The 18,127-nt window shown below is 41.1% G+C and overlaps 4 protein-coding genes and 1 pseudogene across 5 annotated transcripts; 3 read left to right on the top strand and 2 right to left on the bottom strand.

Moving 5' to 3' along the window:
- Positions 1-1,475: 1,475 nt before the first annotated feature.
- On the bottom strand, positions 1,476-13,482 carry LOC109893417 (hemoglobin subunit alpha-4-like). 2 transcript variants are annotated; one of them, XM_031827426.1, is made up of 5 exons: positions 13,477-13,482; positions 2,800-2,806; positions 2,181-2,290; positions 1,842-2,049; positions 1,476-1,749 (listed from the first exon to the last, which is right to left on the bottom strand). In XM_031827426.1, exons 3-5 carry the CDS (start codon positions 2,273-2,275, stop codon positions 1,621-1,623), a joined length of 432 nt encoding a protein of 143 aa, XP_031683286.1. In that variant the 5' UTR covers positions 2,276-2,290; positions 2,800-2,806; positions 13,477-13,482; the 3' UTR covers positions 1,476-1,620. The 2 variants fall into 2 exon arrangements, with proteins under 2 accessions (XP_031683286.1, XP_031683288.1); XM_031827428.1 differs by having other exon boundaries at positions 2,181-2,281.
- Positions 3,756-4,699, top strand: LOC109893405 (hemoglobin subunit beta). Its single transcript, XM_020486628.2, has 3 exons — positions 3,756-3,911; positions 4,093-4,315; positions 4,455-4,699. The coding sequence occupies exons 1-3, from the start codon at positions 3,820-3,822 to the stop codon at positions 4,584-4,586; spliced, it is 447 nt and encodes a 148-aa protein (XP_020342217.1). The 5' UTR covers positions 3,756-3,819; the 3' UTR covers positions 4,587-4,699.
- LOC116374459 (hemoglobin subunit alpha-like) lies at positions 6,055-6,945 on the bottom strand. The gene is made up of 3 exons (XM_031827425.1): positions 6,793-6,945; positions 6,363-6,570; positions 6,055-6,266 (listed from the first exon to the last, which is right to left on the bottom strand). Exons 1-3 carry the CDS (start codon positions 6,885-6,887, stop codon positions 6,138-6,140), a joined length of 432 nt encoding a protein of 143 aa, XP_031683285.1. The 5' UTR covers positions 6,888-6,945; the 3' UTR covers positions 6,055-6,137.
- Positions 8,336-9,460, top strand: LOC109893410 (hemoglobin subunit beta-1-like). The gene is made up of 3 exons (XM_031827418.1): positions 8,336-8,497; positions 8,912-9,134; positions 9,263-9,460. Exons 1-3 carry the CDS (start codon positions 8,406-8,408, stop codon positions 9,389-9,391), a joined length of 444 nt encoding a protein of 147 aa, XP_031683278.1. The 5' UTR covers positions 8,336-8,405; the 3' UTR covers positions 9,392-9,460.
- Positions 13,483-16,908: 3,426 nt separating the features above from the next.
- LOC109891944 (hemoglobin subunit beta-4-like) lies at positions 16,909-17,762 on the top strand (annotated as a pseudogene).
- The last annotated feature ends 365 nt before the right edge of the window (positions 17,763-18,127 follow it).

Raw genomic sequence — 18,127 nt, 5'->3', positions numbered from 1 at the left:
TGACCTGCTCGTGTAGCTGTTTCTTCGCCGTTGCAAACTTCTTCCTCTTCATTGCCAGTTCATTGAACAAGTCTGGGGGAAAGAGACAGCCGGTGGCCTTCCCACTGAACGCCACCCCTTTCTTTCGCCGATTTAAATACTTTTGTCCCGGGCTGTAGATCATAGGAAGCGGAGGAGAACTGTTATCGGGGGCCTATTCTCACCAGGCATCGTTAAACTGTGACGTGTCGTTCAATTTCGAATTCGTGCATGTCATCAAATCCGAATCCCGCGATGAATTTCTGCACACATGAAATTAGTCCACCGCCAGCCTCACTCCCCTCTTTCAAATGAACCAATCTCACCGTATTTCTCCTATTTCTGTTCTCAAATTATTAAACACGATACCACAATATATCCATTTTTTTCACATGATTCTCATTACCCTTCTCCAGACGGGAGATGGCATCCTTCACTGTTGAAATCCGTCACTCATCCTCTCTCTTGTATCGCATGAACTTTTTCCTTTAGCTCGGTAGTTTTTTATTTTTTTTATCGTGGAGACATCGGATGCAACATCAAACAATATCGTGTTCATCTTTCCCATTTGCTCAAATAGATCCTAAAAATTGACCGATTTCTCTGGGTTTACGTGTTTATCCATGTCTTGGTTGTGATGTTCGGGAGGATTAACTGTTTGTTTGCTCGCGGATGTGGCCTTCTGTGAATACCGCGTGTTGGGCTTGAATACATTTTTAGCGTGTCGACATTCCAATAACGCCACTTTAGCGAGATGTTTCAAAATGTAAACTATCTTTATATTAAACTGTACTTCAAGTCAATATATTAAGACAAAAATGAAAGTATATGCGGTTGAATTTCAGTTTTTACATGTGGGTATTAGGAGCTCTCTAAAGTGCTGCCATCTTCTTCGGCGGTCCCACGTGACACCTACAGTTTATTTATTTTTAATACATTTGCTAAGTTTTTGATTTGTTATTATGGGGAATTGTGTGTAGATTGATGAGGGTAAAACAACTTGTTAATCAATTTAAAAACACATCTGTAACCTAACAAAATGTGTGAAAGGTAAAGGGGTCTGAATACTTTCCGAATGCACTGTATATCACAAGACAATGTGAGCAGGGGCTTCATGCTTCGCAAAAATCTGAGGGGACTCAAAGTAAGTGAGGATGGCTGTGGGGTGGTGCTTAAATTGAAGAATTTTGACAAGCGTGCTTCTCTAACTTGATTGGTAGCCTGAAATTGCTTATTGGTAGATAGTTATGAGTTTGGGAGATTGGGAATCAATCTGAACTAGCTAAAGCCAACTTCATACAATTGCCAAATGGCTAGTAGTATTACAGAGAACAAAATATTATTATTATCATTATTTCGTTTTTTAAGAGGACAACTCTGAAGGGGTACGTGCCCCTGTGCTCTCTATGGATATGGCCCCTCTGAATGGGAGACAACGAAAATGACAGACAAACACCTCTGTATGAGTTTCATTTAGGTTTTTTGTCAGTGTGTCAATATCGGAAGGACATTACGTTTAAGAAACATGGATGAACGTCTAATTCTGATGTAAAACTGTGAGAGCTTGTACCTCGGATGACAGTTTAGCAGCTGAACTCCAGTTTAGCGGTACTTCTCCGCAAGGGCCAGAGCCAGTTGTTGCAGGAACTTGTCCACGGACAAATGGATCTCGGGGGTGAATTCTGCGGGGAAGTAGGCGGCAACGACCACAATCAGGTTGTGAGCCAGGATCTGCAAAGGAAAATGGAAATAGATGATTTCACCTTCACACAGGTAAAAAAAATATTTTTTTGTGTGCTTTTTTTAGTGTATTTTTCTCTTACCTTGAAGTTGGTGGGGTCCACCCTCAGCTTGGTGGCGTGCAGTTCACTGAGTTTGGACAAGAAACCAAAGAGATCGTCCAAGTTACCAACACATTCATCGATCTGATTCATGATGGTGATGCCGTGTTTCTTCACTGGAGGGGAACCGGGGGCCACGGAAGCCCAGTGGGAGAAGTAGGCCTTGGTCTGGGGGTAGACGACAAGCATCCTGTAGTGGACATTTTTGCTGAGATAGTTATACGCATTCATAGCCTCCATAGACTTGACTGGGGAGTTATGTGTTAATAAGTTGAATACCTGTTATAGTTTTTAATTTATCATACATCGTTATGTAATTACCTGGATAGAGCCTGTTCTCCAATCTCATCGGATTTAGGGAGGATCTTGCCCCAGATGGCCTTCACGTTGGCTTTGTCCTTGGCTGAGAGACTCATAGCTGTCTTGTCCGTTTATCCATTTAACTAACGATGCTGAGAAAAGAAGTGTGTGAGGGTGGAAAACTCAGAGGCTGTTTTTATTGAGGCATGAGAGAAGGCACATCCCGATATAATCTCGGCTCCTCCTCTGGGCATTTTTCCTACACTACACAGTACTTATTTTTGCACAAAAAATATATATATAGATGAAGTAGGCAATCATATATTTTTTTTGGTGCATTAGACCTTCCTAATTATGACTTGACACATCGTTTTTCTGCTAATAGGCTAAAATACACACTGTCAACATTTTACCTTAAAGTTCTCTGACTTACAATTTTTACTCTATTACATTTCAGATTTACATATGATAATTTTTCAGGAAGTAGCTTGGATAGTGAACTTCTTTTCCATAGTAACTTTATATTTTTCTTAAGGGTAGCTTTAGTGTAGCTTAATTTCTTCCAGTGTGAAGTAATTGCTAGCTTGGTAAACTATATTTTCAGAGTTCCTTCCCCAACACGACAAAATATGTGCAATATGATCGGACTAGCAACCAGATCAAGACATGTTGGCTTAGATCCAATTTGGCCTATGTAGTCAATATTCACAGTCAACACATAAATACTGAGACAAATTATATACCTGATAATCGGAAAGGTTTTGTTTCGGTGAAAAAGCGTACCCTAGGCCTATCACTAAACATTGTAACAATATATAGTCTACGAGCATTGTATTTCAGTGGAGCTAAACAAAAAGCTGTGGTTTCATTGAAGTAAATAGGCTGATATCCACATTGAATAGTGTCCAGTTAGAACCCATCATGTAATTCCCCTGATGAAGGCAGATGAAACGACTTTTCACCAACTGACATTTAGATAAATCATTCAAAAAGACCAGAAATATGGAACTATCAAATGGGTGGGTCCGTCTGAATATGAAGATAAAACATATTTCGAGTCATGCTCTTTCTTTAATAGTTTACTCCCAATCTAGGATTTCCTTTTTCAAATGAGACCTAAAATTAACACTTACATCAATAATTCGCATTTTACAAAGATAATATTGCAATTCAATGTGAATATTACAACATACATTAAAATAGAATTTAAAGCCAAAAAAGGTTCTACCCTGAGATAATTGGCATTAAAGTTCCGAACCTTCACTGGTTTGAGTGGTGTCAGATATTATTTCGAACTTAACAATATGAATTGTGGTTTTAAGTACTATATGCAGTATGTAGAGAACATTGAACAGAAAAATACTATGTCAATAACTGAATTTTGACAAAAATACCGATGAAGGCTAATCATGACTTATTTATTCCATCCGTAATAAATGACCAAGCATTATCTTAAAGGTGGGATGAAGTTGGCTCAATGGCGATATGTGCCACACTCGAGGACCTTGCCCCCCAAGACATTCATCCAATCATTTTCTGTGTTCTGTTCAGGGCGGAGATACTGAACATCAATAAATTGGACGTCCCATGAGACAAAAACCCCAGGGATCTCTTGTAACATTTTGCAAGTACCAACGGAAATCAACAAACAAACGTCAAAATGGTCGACTGGACAGATGCTGAGCGCAGTGCCATCGTAGGCCTGTGGGGAAAGATCAGCGTGGATGAGATCGGACCCCAGGCCCTGGCCAGGTACATTCTTATTATATTTATTTAAATATCATTAAATTATAACACGACAATAGGCTACCTAGGCTAATTAGCACTAATTGCGTAGTAGGACATCCCGGTGTTCACCTTTGGTGCGATACTGAACAGACCATATTGATTGTTAAGTATAATGGTAATGCCAGCCTGTTATATTTATTTTTAGACTTCTGATCGTGTCTCCATGGACTCAGAGGCACTTTAGCACCTTTGGCAACCTATCCACACCCGCTGCCATCATGGGTAACCCCGCCGTGGCCAAGCACGGAAAGACCGTGATGCACGGACTGGACAGAGCTGTGCAGAACCTCGATGACATCAAGAACACTTATACTACACTGAGTGTGATGCACTCCGAGAAACTGCACGTGGATCCCGACAACTTCAGGGTGAGTATTACACTTTAGCAAACTGAAACAAAATACAAAAATAAATAGTCGTATGAATTAAATAGCGTTATGAGCCGATGTAAAGCTTATTCCAATATTACATTCTCCATCTGGTTCCTTTACGGTCCCCTCTCCACAGCTCCTCGCCGACTGCATCACCGTGTGCGTGGCCGCCAAGCTCGGTCCCACCGTTTTCAGTGCTGATACTCAGGAAGCCTTCCAGAAGTTCCTGGCTGTCGTTGTGTCCGCTCTTGGCAGACAGTACCACTAGAGCATCACTCGACAGCATCAATATGGAAGAGAGATGACACTCCAAACCAGTCTGTTAAGAAGCTGTGCCATAGCTACACATGCTGAAAATAATAAAATCTATTTAAAAGCGTTTATCTTTTTGAAGTGTTGTTTTTTATGGAAAACGTTCTCCTGCAATTGTACTTATGGCACATGGTTTCTACACTCTAAAAATGAGGGAATGTGAATTCAAAAAACAGTTTTGATGATGGTTTTCATAAACATACTTGGTCATAATCTAGAGGCCTATGGGATATTCATTGATGAAATAAGGAAAGAGGATGGCAAATGTGATCTGCATGACATACCAATAGCAATTAACATACCTTTGTATGCCTCCTTGTCTGTATACCTGCAGACACAAAAGTGAGCTGTTCAGTCATCTGCACCCAATACAGCTAGCCAACAACATAATGTTATAGCCTACATATTCTTGCCTCTTTGTTGATTGATATCCATTGAATTGTGTACATTTTCTGTATTATAATGATATGCACAAATATGAAAAGAGAGATCATCATAAAACAATATACATTTAGTTCATACAAGGGACAAACCTTCTCTTAAATTGAGGAGATCTTTACATTTTTCAGTTAAGTGTCTGCACCTGCTGCCCTTTCAAATCCAAATGTTTCAGTTGGGCAGTCAGGTTCCTGCACGAACCCCCACCAACTAAAGAGGTTCATCGATTAACCCCGCCTCTTATGGGGTTCTTAGAATAACCTTTTGGAGGCCATTTTCAGTTCCAAGAACCCTAAGGTTCTACAAAGAACTTTGGGGATCTTAGAAGAACCCTTGTTGAACCCCTCATTTTAGAGTGTATGAATTCTGTGGTGTGCATGTTTTGTTAATCATCTGTATAATTACTATTTTGGGGATTCACAGACTTCTCCCTCCCTACACCTCTGATGAGTATAACAGGAAACCTGTTCGATCCCCATACACTCAAAATCATTCTGGCTGTGGATATGGAGAACATCAACACATTAACATCAACGTACCAGAGGATATACCCATTGGAATAGAGGCTCTGCTGAGAGTTTACCTCATATTTAGATTTTTTTATTCTGCTTTGCCACTAAAATCATAACAAACACTGAGAACAAAAATATTGTGCTATTGTTGTTATTGTTATGCATATTATTTTTCATTAGAATAATAACTGGGGAGGGGAGGAGTTAAAAAAATAACCCCAAAAAGTTTATTCAAAAGGTTATTTAAGGATCCATTAAAAGCGGTTCGTTACACGTATTAGATAGGCTAAACAAAGTTATGGAGAATAACATAGTGAGATAGTGGATGGTGGACCTAAAGCACCATTTAGTACTTAATCCCTTCCTTTCTTCATTCAATGTATTCAATCTAGATGTGACCATTTGACCATTTGAAATTCAAATATGTCTTTGTGATGGTGAACTCTGGTGGGAAAAGAACACAAACAAAGGACGTAACTTAATTCATTGCCTGTTTATTTTATTGCAATAACAACAGAGCAGGAACTGGAGTCCAATGATGGACTTTCATGATGGTCTTATCTGTATTTGTCAGCCAGGGCAGCGGACAAGGCTGCAAGGAATTTATCCACAGCAATGTGCACTTCGGGAGTGAATTCAGAAGGGAAGTGAATAGCCAGGGTCACAAGGATGTTGTGGGACAGAATCTGAAAAGTATATTTTAAAAGTTAATATTGAAGGATTGTGCTTTAGCAACAGACAGAGTGATCAATATACAGACAATAGGTTATCTGTGGGCAAACCTTGAAGTTTCCAGGGTCAACGCGCAGGTTGAAGGCGTGCCGATCGCTGAGAGCACTCAGTCCCCCCACGAGGTCGTCCATCAGTCCGACTGCTTTACCAATTGCACCCATGATGATGCCTCCATGGTTCTTGACTGGCCCAGAGCCGGGGCTCAGGTCAGCCCAGTGGGAGAAGTAGGTCTTAGTCTGGGGGTAAGCAGTCAGCATCCTGCAAAGGAAGGTACAGAATAGTTCGATTCATATTGGAGTTTTTGTTAGATGCTGAACTTTTAAGCATTACGAGTATCATATTTCTCCCATCGTCTGTGTCTACAACGTAATGAAATGAGTTTACTTATTGTATGTTAAAATGCTTATTCGGGGTAGGCACATAGGCCGCTGTCATCAGTTTAAACACAATCATTCTCATCATTCTTTCATTAAGGCTTACCTCCCCAAAGCCTCAGCGCCGAGGACATCTGCCTTTCCACTAATCTTGCCCCAGAAGGCATTGACCACAGATTTGTCCTTTGCTGTCAGACTCATTTTGCTCCTTTCCGATTGGCCTGTATTAAATATACAAGAAATTATCTGAAGATGACTGCCTACACAACTAGGTCTCTTTATATCACAGTAGAGCGGTAGACACGCCCAGCTACTAGGGTACACTCCCCCTACACTGCAACCATCTTGGTCAAAATCCAAGAGTAAGAAACGTTCTTGGCATTTATCAAATATTAAGTTAGCGTTTTATATTAAAAACTTCAATAAGATGTCAGAGGGCTATGTTTCTAATAATATCTATAATTAACCTTTTAGCGCAATGCAAATACATTAATTGTAAGCATATATTTCCAGTAGGTTAATTCTAAAGTTGCAGCTGCTTTTGCCGAAACAGCCAAATATGAAATATTTAGTTAATTGGCTAAATTACATGCATTAAATTCAATTGCACCAGATGCAACAGAGATGTCAACAATTTTACAATTTGTTTGATTGATATAGACAATTATTATTTTTTGTTTTATTTTTTTCCGTTGCATAAACTAAATCTTTCAGAGTAGCCTAATCGAGCATGTAAAATATATACTACATTGGTCAATTATATTGTACAAATCAAATCCACCTCCAAAGACCTGCATTCATTTGGAACATATATATTCAAAGTGACGTGTTTCACATTTGTTTTTTTTATTTAACTAGGCAAGTCAGTTAAGAACACATTCTTATTTACAATGACGGCCTAATATGTATCTATGATATGCTACTCTGGGGTTCAATGGAAGTTGGACATGATTCCCAATTATAAGGTTGATTGGACTTCGAATGATGATCGACAAAAAAGTCAGAGGAAGAAAGAGGTCATGCAAGGACATGGGTACACACCTATCTACAAATAATACAGGACATTTCTGCTTATCATGTTTAATGTCTTGAAATTAATCACTTAAAATGGGCAGGACCGGTCTGAAATACCCCGATTAAAAAAGGAAGGCATAATTTTGTCGTAGATAAGAAACTGTGCCAAATTGTAGGCCGAAATTATGTTGAATTATCACATTTTCCAAATTCATAAAAATGTTTAGTGGTTGCATCTCTTTCTAATTTTTCATTAGAATAGCCTTATACATACTCTGCAATGAAGGACGTGTAATCTTCGGAAGAGTTTTGCCATAAACTTGCTTTTATTCTTGCATCAGGGGAATCAATTAAAACTGATAATTAAGCTGTTATCATGCTAATTTTGAAACGTTGGTAATCTAGATAAACTGTATAGGCCTATTTACATAAACTTCCATCTTTTAGGATCTAATCTACAGACTTGATTCTGTAACAGCTAAAAAATTAACATTTACTGTTGTTTTTAACAGATCAATTATTGGAATTGATGTTGGAATTGATGAAGCGCTCACGGCCAATACTGATCTTTGCCAGAGCCAATCATATGCGCCGCCTCCAGTGGGCGGAGAGCACTCATAAATATAAATTGCATGCAGTGTCTCCCTACACAAGACATTAATTTGTTTAATCTTGTTGCAAAACCGGAAAACAAACACTGACAACATGGTTGAATGGACAGACGCAGAGAAGAGCACCATCAGTGCTGTCTGGGGCAAAGTAGATATCAATGAGGTCGGACCACTGGCTCTAGGAAGGTAGGTCATGGCTTCAGCCTCATTCAAATATATAATCTAATATAGTTTATAGTGTAGATGATCATTTTTAAATTTTTTAATTTATCCGTTATTTTACCAGGTAAATTGACTGAGAACATGTTCTCATTTGCAGCAACGACCTGGGGAATAGTTACAGGGGAGAGGAGGGGGATTAATGAGCCAATTGTAAACTGGGGATTATTAGGTGACCATGATGGGTTGAGGGCCAGATTGGGAATTTAGCCATCATGAGTAATTATAACACTATTATACGTGTCCTGTTATCTTATCATTACTATTAATATTGAGTTGATATTGTTAAGTTTGAATGGAGCATGTCAGAGTATTAATTAGGCATATAATTGAAATACATTTGAAAATAATTCACATATTTCGGTGTTCTTGCAATGACAGAGTCCTGATCGTCTACCCCTGGACTCAGCGTTATTTCGGCTCTTTCGGAGATGTGTCCACTCCCGCAGCAATCATGGGCAACCCCAAAGTTGCTGCTCACGGCAAGATCGTGTGTGGAGCTCTGGATAAAGCTGTGAAGAACATGGGCAACATCTTGGCCACATACAAGTCACTGAGCGAGACCCACGCTAACAAACTCTTCGTCGACCCTGACAATTTCAGGGTATGCCTTCTGTCTTGAGAAATAGGCTTATATTTTAGGCTACAATCAGAGCAACACGTCTAATTCCAAAGGTAAAACAAAACCGTCAGTCTTATTTAACATCGTCCTCCTTTGTCTTTTGTTCACAGGTGTTGGCTGACGTCCTCACAATTGTCATTGCCGCCAAGTTCGGAGCCTCTTTCACTCCTGAAATCCAGGCAACCTGGCAGAAGTTCATGAAAGTGGTTGTCGCAGCCATGGGCAGTCGGTACTTCTAAATGCACTCCAGACAAGTGATTATGTTCTGACATCCCTGCCTGAGTGAAAATAAAGACATCGAAACAATCTATTGTATTTTATATTTATACAAACTTGTTTTTTTTAGAAGGGGGGGGGGCAGCTTATTTGATAGCCTCAATAGCCTATTTGCCGCCATGGGGGGGGGGGGGGGGGGGGGGGGGGTCCCAAGACGGTCCCACTATAGTTCCATAAATGGCCTTATGCTGTTATGTGGCCAATTACAGCAGGGAAATCACTCATGCTATCCTGCGTGTAGGCTATTTGACAACACAGAGTCATGTCTGGCCACAACATACAGTTAATTCAGAAAATATTCAGACCCCTTGACTTTTTCCACATTTTGTGACATTAGACCTATTCTAAAATTGATTAAATTGTTTTTCCTCATCAATCTACACACATTACCCCATATTGAAAAAGCGAAAATATATTTTTTTAAATGTTTGCAAATGTATAAAAAATAAAAACTGAAATACCTTATTTCCATAAGTATTCAGACCCTTTGCTATGAGACTCGGCCAAACTGAGCAATCGGGGGAGAAGGGCCTTGGTCAGGGAGGTGACCAAGAACCTGATGGTCACTCTGACAGAGCTCCAGAGTTTCTCTTTGGAGATGGGAGAAACTTCCAGAAGAACAACCATCTCAGCAGCACTCTACCAATCAGGCCTTTATGGTAGTGTGGCCAGATGGAAGCCACTCCTCAGTAAAATGAACATTACAGCCCGCTTGGAGTTGCCAAAAGGCACCTAAAGGACTCTCAGACCATTAAAAACAATATTATCTGGTCTGATGAAACCAAGATTGAACTCTTTGGCCTGAATGCCAAGCATCACGTCGGAAGGAAACCGGGAACCATCCCTACAGTGAAGCATGGTGGTGGCAGCATCGTGCTGTGGGGATGTTTTTCAGAGGCAGGGACTGGGAGACTAGTTAGGATTGAGGGAAAGATGAAAGGAGGAAAGTACAGAGAGATTCTTGATGAAAACCTGTTCCAGAGTGCTCAGGACCTCAGACAAGGGGGTGAAGGTTCACCTTCCAACAGGACAATGACCCTAAGCACACAGCCAAGACAAGCCAAGACACAGCCCGAGTGGTGCAGTGGTCTTCAAGACGTGTCACCACAGACACCCTGGTTCGAATCCAGGCTGTATCACAACCGGACGGGTTTGGGCGCACAATTGAACCTAAAAAGAGTTTGAGAGGATCTGCACAGAAGAATTGAAACTCCCCAAATACAGGTGTGCCAAGCTCATAGTGACATACCCAAGAAGACTCAAGGCTGTAATCGCTGCCAAAGGTGCTTCAACAAAGTATTGAGTAAAGGTTCTGAATACTTATGTAAATGTGATTTTTCAGTTTTTTATATATATTTAAAAAATTAAAGTTGTATCTATTGTTTCCTTTTTTCCACAAACAAACAAATAAAACATAAAAAATAACACTGTACAGCATAAAAACATTGAGCATGACATCAAGACATATCCTCCAACATAGCACATAGCACATATACACAGTCATAGCACATATACACAGTCATAGCACATATACACAGCATAGCATATATACACAGTCAACTAGTATCATACAGGTCACAATACAGAACTAAATGGGTTCACAAGCATAAGTAATCACCTCCCAGTCTTAGAAACATGACAAATAAAACGCGTCCAGCTTCTAGAATTGTTGTTTCTACCAGTGATAATAGTAAGCATTAGTTCATAAGATGCTACCTCCGACATTGATTCTATTCCCTGTTTCAGAGTAGGAGTCGCATGACCCTTCCAAATTCAGAGTATTACTCCAGCTTCTGTAACCACACCAACAGTGATCAGTGCAAATTCCTCCTTTGTTACATCAGGTAACTCTGCTCTTTCGCCCAAGAGACATATTCTAAAATGACGCTGGAAGAAATGGCAGCAGTTTTACGGGTGCCTAACCAATTGTGCTATTATGTGTACACACAGGTACAGAGGAAACAGAGCGGGTTGCCTTGTAAGGATCCGCCGATGGCGAGTGGGAAACGTGCCTTTAACGTCAGTATTACTTGCCAATGTACAATCATTGGATAATAAATTAGACAAGGTACGATCACGAATATCCTACCAACGGGACATAAAAAACTGTAACATCTTATGTTTCACCGAATCGTGGATGAATGACGACATGGATATTCAGCTTGCGGGATATGCGCTGCACCGGCTAGATAGAACAGCACACTCCGACAAGTGTGGGGGGGGGGGGGCAGTCTGAGCATATTTGTAAACAACAGCTGATCCAAGAAATCTAAGGAAGTCTCTAGATTTTGCTCGCCTGAAGTAGAGTATCTCATGATAAGCTGTGGACCACACTATTCGCCAAGAGAGTTTTCATCCATATTTTTCGTGACTGTTTATTTACCATCACAGACAGATGCTGGCACTAAGACCGCACTCTGGCAGCTGTATAAGGAAATAAGCAAACAGGAAACCACTCACCCAGAGGGTTGCAGGGAATGCGGTGAAACTTAAATCATTTTTACCTCATTTCTATCAGCATGTTAAATGCACAACCAGAAGGAAAATAATTATAGATCACCTGTATGCCACACACAGAGACACATACAAAGCTCTCCCTCGCCCGCCAGTGGCAAATCTGACCACAATTCTATCCTCCTGATTCCTGCTTACAAGCAGAAATTAAAGCAGGAAGCACCAGTGACTCGGTCTATAGTAAAGTGGTCAGACGAAACTAAAGGACTGTTTTGCTAGCACAGACGGGAATATGTAATGGGATTTTTCCGATGACATTGAGGAGTACACCACATCAGTCACTGGCTTTATCAATAAGTGCTTCGATGATGTTGTCCCCACAGTGACTGTACATACATACCCCAACCAGAAGCCATGGATTGCAGGCAACATCCGCACTGAGCTAAACGGTAAAGATGCCACGTTCAAGGTGCGGGACTCTAACCCGGAAGCTAATAAGAAATCCTGCTATGCCCTCCAACGAACCATCAAAAAGGCAAAGCGTCAATACAGGACTAAGATTGAATCGCACTACACCAGCTCCGATGCTCGTCTTATGTGGCAGGGTCTGCAAACTGTTACAGACTACTAAGGGAAGCACAGCCGTGAGCTGCCCAGTGACACAAGCCTACCAGGTGAGTTAAATCACTTCTATGCTCGCTTCGATGCCCGCAACACTGAGACATGCATGAGAGCATCAGCTGTTCCGGACGACTGTGTGATCATGCCCTCTGTAGCTGATACTTTAAACAGGTCAACATTCACAAGGCTGCCGGGCCAGATGGATTACCAGGACGTGTACTCTGAGCATGTGCTGACCAACTGGCAGGTGTCTTCACTGACATTTTCAACATGTCCCTGATTGAGTCTGTAATACCAACATGTTTCAAGCAGACCACCATAGTCCCTGTGCCCAAGAACACTAAGATAACCTGCCTAAATGACTACAGACCCACTCACGTCCGTAGCCATGAAGTGCTTTGAAAGGCTGGTAATGGCTCACATTAACATCATTATCCCAGAAACCCTAGACCCACTCCAATTTGCATACCGCCCAAACAGATCCACAGATGATGCAATCTCTATTGCACTCCACACTGCCCTTTCCCACCAAAAGGAACATCTACATGAGAATGCTATTTATTGACTACAGCTCAGCCTTCAATACCATAGTTCCCTCACAGCTCATCACTAAGCTAAGGATTCTGGGACTAAACACCTCCCTCTGCAACTGGATCCTGACGGGCCTCCCCCAGGTGGGGAGGTTAGGTAGCAACACATCCGCCACGCTGATCCTCAATACTGGAGCCCCTCGGGGGTGCGTGGTCAGTCCCCTCCTGTACTCCCTGTTCACCCACGACTGCGTGGCCAGGAACAACTCCAACACCATCATTAAGTTTGCAGACAACACAACAGTGGTAGGCCTGATCACCGACAACGACGAGACAGCCTATAGGGAGGTCAGAGACCTGGCCGGGTGGTGCCAGAATAACAACCTATCCCTCAACGTGACCAAGACAAACGAGATGATTGTGGACTACAGGAAAAGAAGGACAGAGCACACCCCCATTCTCATCGACGAGGTTGTAATGGAGCAGGTTGAGAGCTTCAAGTTCTTTGGTGTCCACATCACCAACTAGAATGGTCCAAACACACCAAGACAGTCGTGAAGAGGGCATGACAAAGCCTATTCCCCATCAGGAAACTAAAAGATTTGGCATGGGTCCTCAGATCCTCAAAAGGTCAACATCGAGAGCATCCTGACTGGTTGCATCACTGCCTGGAACGGCAACTGCTCGGCTTCCGAATGCAAGGCACTACAGAGGGTAGTGCATAAGGCCCAGTACATCACTGAGGCTAAGCTGCCTGCCATCCAGGACCTCTACACCAGGCAGTGTCAGAGGAAGACCCTAAAAATGGTCAAAAACCCCAGCCACCCCAGCCACCTCAGACATAGACTGTTCTCTCTGCTACCGCATGGCAAGCGGTACCGGAGCGCCAAGTCTAGGACCAAAAAAATACTCAACAGCTTTAACCCACAAGCCATAAGACTCCTGAACAGGTAATGAAATGGCTACCTGGATTATTTTCATTGTGCCACCCCCCTCCCCAGCCAACCCCTCCTTTACGCTGCTGCTACTCTCTGTTTATCATCTATGCATAGTCACTTTAACTAAACCTACAGTTGAAGTCGGAAGTTTACATACACTGAGTTTTTCACAATTCCCGACATTTAATCCAAGTTAAAATTCCCTGTTTTAGGTCAGTTAGGATCACCACTTTATTTTAAGAATTTGAAATGTCAGAATAATAGTAGTAGTAGATTTATTTAAGCTTTTATTTCTTTCATCACATTTCCAGTGGGTCAGAAGTTTACATACACTCAATTAGTATTTGGTAGCGATGCCTGTAAATTGTTTAACTTGGGTCAAACGTTTCGGGTAGCCTTCCACATGCTTCCCACAATAAGTTGGGTGATTTTTGGCCCATTCCTCCTGACAGAGCTGGTGTAACTGAGTCAGGTTTGTAGGTCTCCTTACTCGCACACGCTTTTTCAGTTCTGCCCACAGATTTTCTATAGGATTGGGGTCAGGGCATTGTGATGGCCACTCCAATACCTTGACTTTGTTGTCCTTAAGCCATTTTGACTCAACTTTGGAAGTATGCTTGAAGTCATTGTCCATTTAGAAGACTCATTTGCGACCAAGCTTTAACTTCCTGACTGATGTCTTGAGATGTTGCTTCAATATATCCACATAATTTTCCATCCTCATGAAGCCATCTATTTTGTGAAGTTGCACCAGTCCCTCCTGTAGAAAAGCACCCCCACAGCATGATGCTGCCACCCCCGTGTTTCACGGTTGGGATGGTGTTCTACAGCTTGCAAGCCTCCCCATTTTTCCTCCAAACATAACAATGGTCATTATGGCCAAACAGTTCTATTTTTGTTTCATCAGACCAGAGGACATTTCTCCAAAAAGTATGATCTTTGACCCCATGTGCAGTTGCAAACCGTAGTTTTATGGCGGTTTTGGAGCAGTGGCTTCTTCCTTGCTGAGCGGCCTTTCGGGTTATGTCGATATAGGACTCGTTTTACTGTGGATATAGATACTTTTGTACCTGTTTCCAACAGCATTTTCACAGGGTCCTTTGCTGTTGTTCTGGTTTTGATTTGCACTTTTAGCACCAAAATACGTTCATCTCTAGGATGGTATGAAGGCAGAATGACGGCTGCATGGTAACATGGTGTTTATACTTGTGTACTATTGTTTGTACAGATGAACGTGGTACCTTCAGGCGTTTGGAAATTGCTCCCAAGGATGAACCAGACTTGTGGAGATCAACCTGTACCTGTATTGCCAGTGGTTTACTTCCGGACACCTTTAATGAGGCTTTGATATCGCTGATTCCTAAAAAGGATAGAGATACTACAGAACCTGGGAATTTTAGAGCTATCAGCCTCCTTGCGATACGCTTAGAGAAGGCACTACCTTAAAATGAAAGGAATTAATACATAGTGACCATGTAGGATTTATTAAGAACAAGACCTCAACTGATAATACATCTCGTGGTTAAACCTCTCAAATATAGTTCCTATCGCTGCTGGCTCCTTAGATGCTGAGAAGGCATTTGATAGGGTAGAGTGGGCTTTTCTCTTAAGAACCCTATAAACGCCACCCCTTTCTTTCGCCGCTTTTACCTTTGTCCCGGGCTGTAGATCGTAGGAAGCGGATGAGAACCGTTATCGGGGGCCTATTCTCGCCAGGCATCATGTTCATCATTCCCATTTGCTCAAATAGATCCTAAAGATTTTCTTTGGGCTTACGTGTTTTCCCATGTTTATCCGTGTCTTGGTGGGGGTGTGGCCTTCTGTGAATACCGCGTGTTAGGCTTGAATACATTTTTAGCGTTTTGTCGACATTCCAATAACGCCACTTTAGCGAGATGTTTCAAAATGTAAACTATCTTTATATTAAACTGTACTTCAAGTCAATATATTAAGACAAAAATTTAAGTGTATGGGTTGAATTTCAGTATTTGCATGCTGGAATTAGGAGCTCTTTAATGTACTGCCATCTTTTTCGGTGGTCCCACGTGAGACCTCCAGGTATTTAAAACAATTAAATTTGCAAACATTTCTAAAAACATGTTTTTGATTTGTCAATATGGGGTATTGCGTGTAGATTGATGAGGGTAATTTTTTATTTTAAAATAAATCTGTAACCTAACAAAACAGGGAAAAAGTAAAGGGGTCTAAATTGTTTTCTATATGTTGTGGATCTGAGCCAATTCGTATTATTCCCAAAATCTGACATTTGCACATAATCAATTTTGTTTGTAAAAATGCTGTCATAACATTGTATGTATTTATTTCATATAGATTGAATAACAAAGTGTTTTTGAAACACTTAATAACTCAACATTTTCTTTACAGTTAATTTCTTCCAGTGTGAAGTAATTGCTAGCTTGGTAAACTATATTTTCAGAGTTCCTTCCCCAACACTGACAAATAGTTGCAATATGATCGGACTAGCAACCACATCAAGGCGTGTTGGCCTATATCCACTTTTATAAAGATAATATTCCAATTCAATTTTAATTTTACAACGATAAATTAAAAGATAATTTAGGGCTAAATAAGGTTGTATCCTAAGATAATTGGCATTAAAGATCCGAACCTTCATTGGTTTGAGTGGTGTCAGGTATTATTTTGAATTTAACAATATGAATTGTGGTATTAAGTACAACATGTAGTATGTAGAGAACATTTAACAGAAAAAGACTATGTCAATAACTAAAATTTGACAAAAATACCGATGAAGGCTAATCATGACTTGTTTATTCCATCCGTAATAAATGACCAAGCATTATCTTAAAGGTGGGATGAAGTTGGCACAATGCCGATATGTGCCACACTCGAGGACCTTGTCCCCTCAAGATATTCATCCAATAATTGTCTGTGTTCCTTTCAGGGCAGAGATACTGAACATCAATAAATTGGAGGTCCCATGAGACCAAAACCTCAGGGATCTCTTGTAACATTTTGCAAGTACCAACGGAAATCAACAAACAAACAGATGCTGAGCGCAGTGCCAACGTAGGCCTGTTGGGAAAGATCAACGTGGATGAGATCGGACCCCAGGCCCTGGCCAGGTACATTCTTATAATATTTATGTAGATATCATTAAATAATAACACGATAATAGGTTACTTAGGCTAATTAGCACTAATTGCGTAGTAGGACATCGCGGTGTTCACCTTTGGTGCGATACAGACCATATTGATTGTGAAGTATAATTTTAATGGCAGCCTGTTTAATTTATTTTTAGACTTCTGATCGTGTCTCCATGGACTCAGAGGCACTTTAGCACCTTCGGCAACCTATCCACACCCGCTGCCATCATGGGTAACCCCGCCGTGGCCAAGCACGGAAAGACCGTGATGCACGGACTGGACAGAGCTGTGCAGAACCTCGATGACATCAAGAACACTTATACTACACTGAGTGTGATGCACTCCGAGAAACTGCACGTGGATCCCGACAACTTCAAGGTGAGTATTACACTTTAGCACACTGAAACAAAATACAAAAATAAATAGTCTCATGAATTAAATAGCGTTATGAAGCGATGTAAAGCTTATTAAAATATTACATTCTCTATCTGGTTCCTTTACCGTCCTCTCTCCACAGCTCCTCGCCGACTGCATCACCGTGTGCGTGGCCGCCAAGCTCGGTCCCGCCGTTTTCAGTGCTGATACTCAGGAAGCCTTCCAGAAGTGTCGTTGGATGTCGTTGTGTCCGCTCTTGGCAGACAGTACCACTAGAGTATCAATCGACAGCATCAATATGGAAGAGAGATGACACTCCAACTCCATAGCTACACATTTGAAAAAAAATAACATCTATTTGAAAGCGTTTATCTTTTTGAAGTGTTGTTTTTTTATGGAAAACGTTCCCCTGCAATTGTACTGATGGCACATGGTTTCTACACTAAAAATGAGGGAATGTGAATGAAAAAAACTGTTTTGATGATGGTTTTCATGAACATACTTGGTCATAATCTAGAGGCCTATGGGATATTCATTGATGAAATAAGGAAAGAGGATGACAAATGTGATCTGCATAACATACCAATAGCAATTAACATACCTTTGTATGCCTCCTTGTCTGTATACCTGCAGACACAAAAGTGATCAGTTCAGTC

Source organism: Oncorhynchus kisutch, linkage group LG6, assembly GCF_002021735.2.
Source record: "Oncorhynchus kisutch isolate 150728-3 linkage group LG6, Okis_V2, whole genome shotgun sequence".
In the NCBI taxonomy this organism is placed as follows: domain Eukaryota; kingdom Metazoa; phylum Chordata; class Actinopteri; order Salmoniformes; family Salmonidae; genus Oncorhynchus; species Oncorhynchus kisutch.
This window is presented reverse-complemented; position numbering and strand designations above follow the sequence as displayed.

What these genes read in the sequence shown, in the direction of transcription:
- LOC109893410 (XM_031827418.1), top strand. Translation starts at nt 8,406, where the DNA reads ATGGTTGAATGGACAGACGCAGAGAAGAGCACCATCAGTGCTGTCTGG. An exon ending in GGACCACTGGCTCTAGGAAG is followed by an intron (nt 8,498 to 8,911) that starts GTAGGTCATGGC and finishes TTGCAATGACAG; the next exon opens with AGTCCTGATCGTCTACCCCT. An exon ending in TCGACCCTGACAATTTCAGG is followed by an intron (nt 9,135 to 9,262) that starts GTATGCCTTCTG and finishes TTTTGTTCACAG; the next exon opens with GTGTTGGCTGACGTCCTCAC.
- LOC109893417 (XM_031827426.1), bottom strand. Translation starts at nt 2,275, where the DNA reads ATGAGTCTCTCAGCCAAGGACAAAGCCAACGTGAAGGCCATCTGGGGC. An exon ending in GGAGAACAGGCTCTATCCAG is followed by an intron (nt 2,050 to 2,180) that starts GTAATTACATAA and finishes TGTCCACTACAG; the next exon opens with GATGCTTGTCGTCTACCCCC. An exon ending in TGGACCCCACCAACTTCAAG is followed by an intron (nt 1,750 to 1,841) that starts GTAAGAGAAAAA and finishes TTTCCTTTGCAG; the next exon opens with ATCCTGGCTCACAACCTGAT.
- LOC109893405 (XM_020486628.2), top strand. Translation starts at nt 3,820, where the DNA reads ATGGTCGACTGGACAGATGCTGAGCGCAGTGCCATCGTAGGCCTGTGG. An exon ending in GGACCCCAGGCCCTGGCCAG is followed by an intron (nt 3,912 to 4,092) that starts GTACATTCTTAT and finishes ATTTATTTTTAG; the next exon opens with ACTTCTGATCGTGTCTCCAT. An exon ending in TGGATCCCGACAACTTCAGG is followed by an intron (nt 4,316 to 4,454) that starts GTGAGTATTACA and finishes CCCTCTCCACAG; the next exon opens with CTCCTCGCCGACTGCATCAC.
- LOC116374459 (XM_031827425.1), bottom strand. Translation starts at nt 6,887, where the DNA reads ATGAGTCTGACAGCAAAGGACAAATCTGTGGTCAATGCCTTCTGGGGC. An exon ending in GGCGCTGAGGCTTTGGGGAG is followed by an intron (nt 6,571 to 6,792) that starts GTAAGCCTTAAT and finishes CTTCCTTTGCAG; the next exon opens with GATGCTGACTGCTTACCCCC. An exon ending in TTGACCCTGGAAACTTCAAG is followed by an intron (nt 6,267 to 6,362) that starts GTTTGCCCACAG and finishes TATACTTTTCAG; the next exon opens with ATTCTGTCCCACAACATCCT.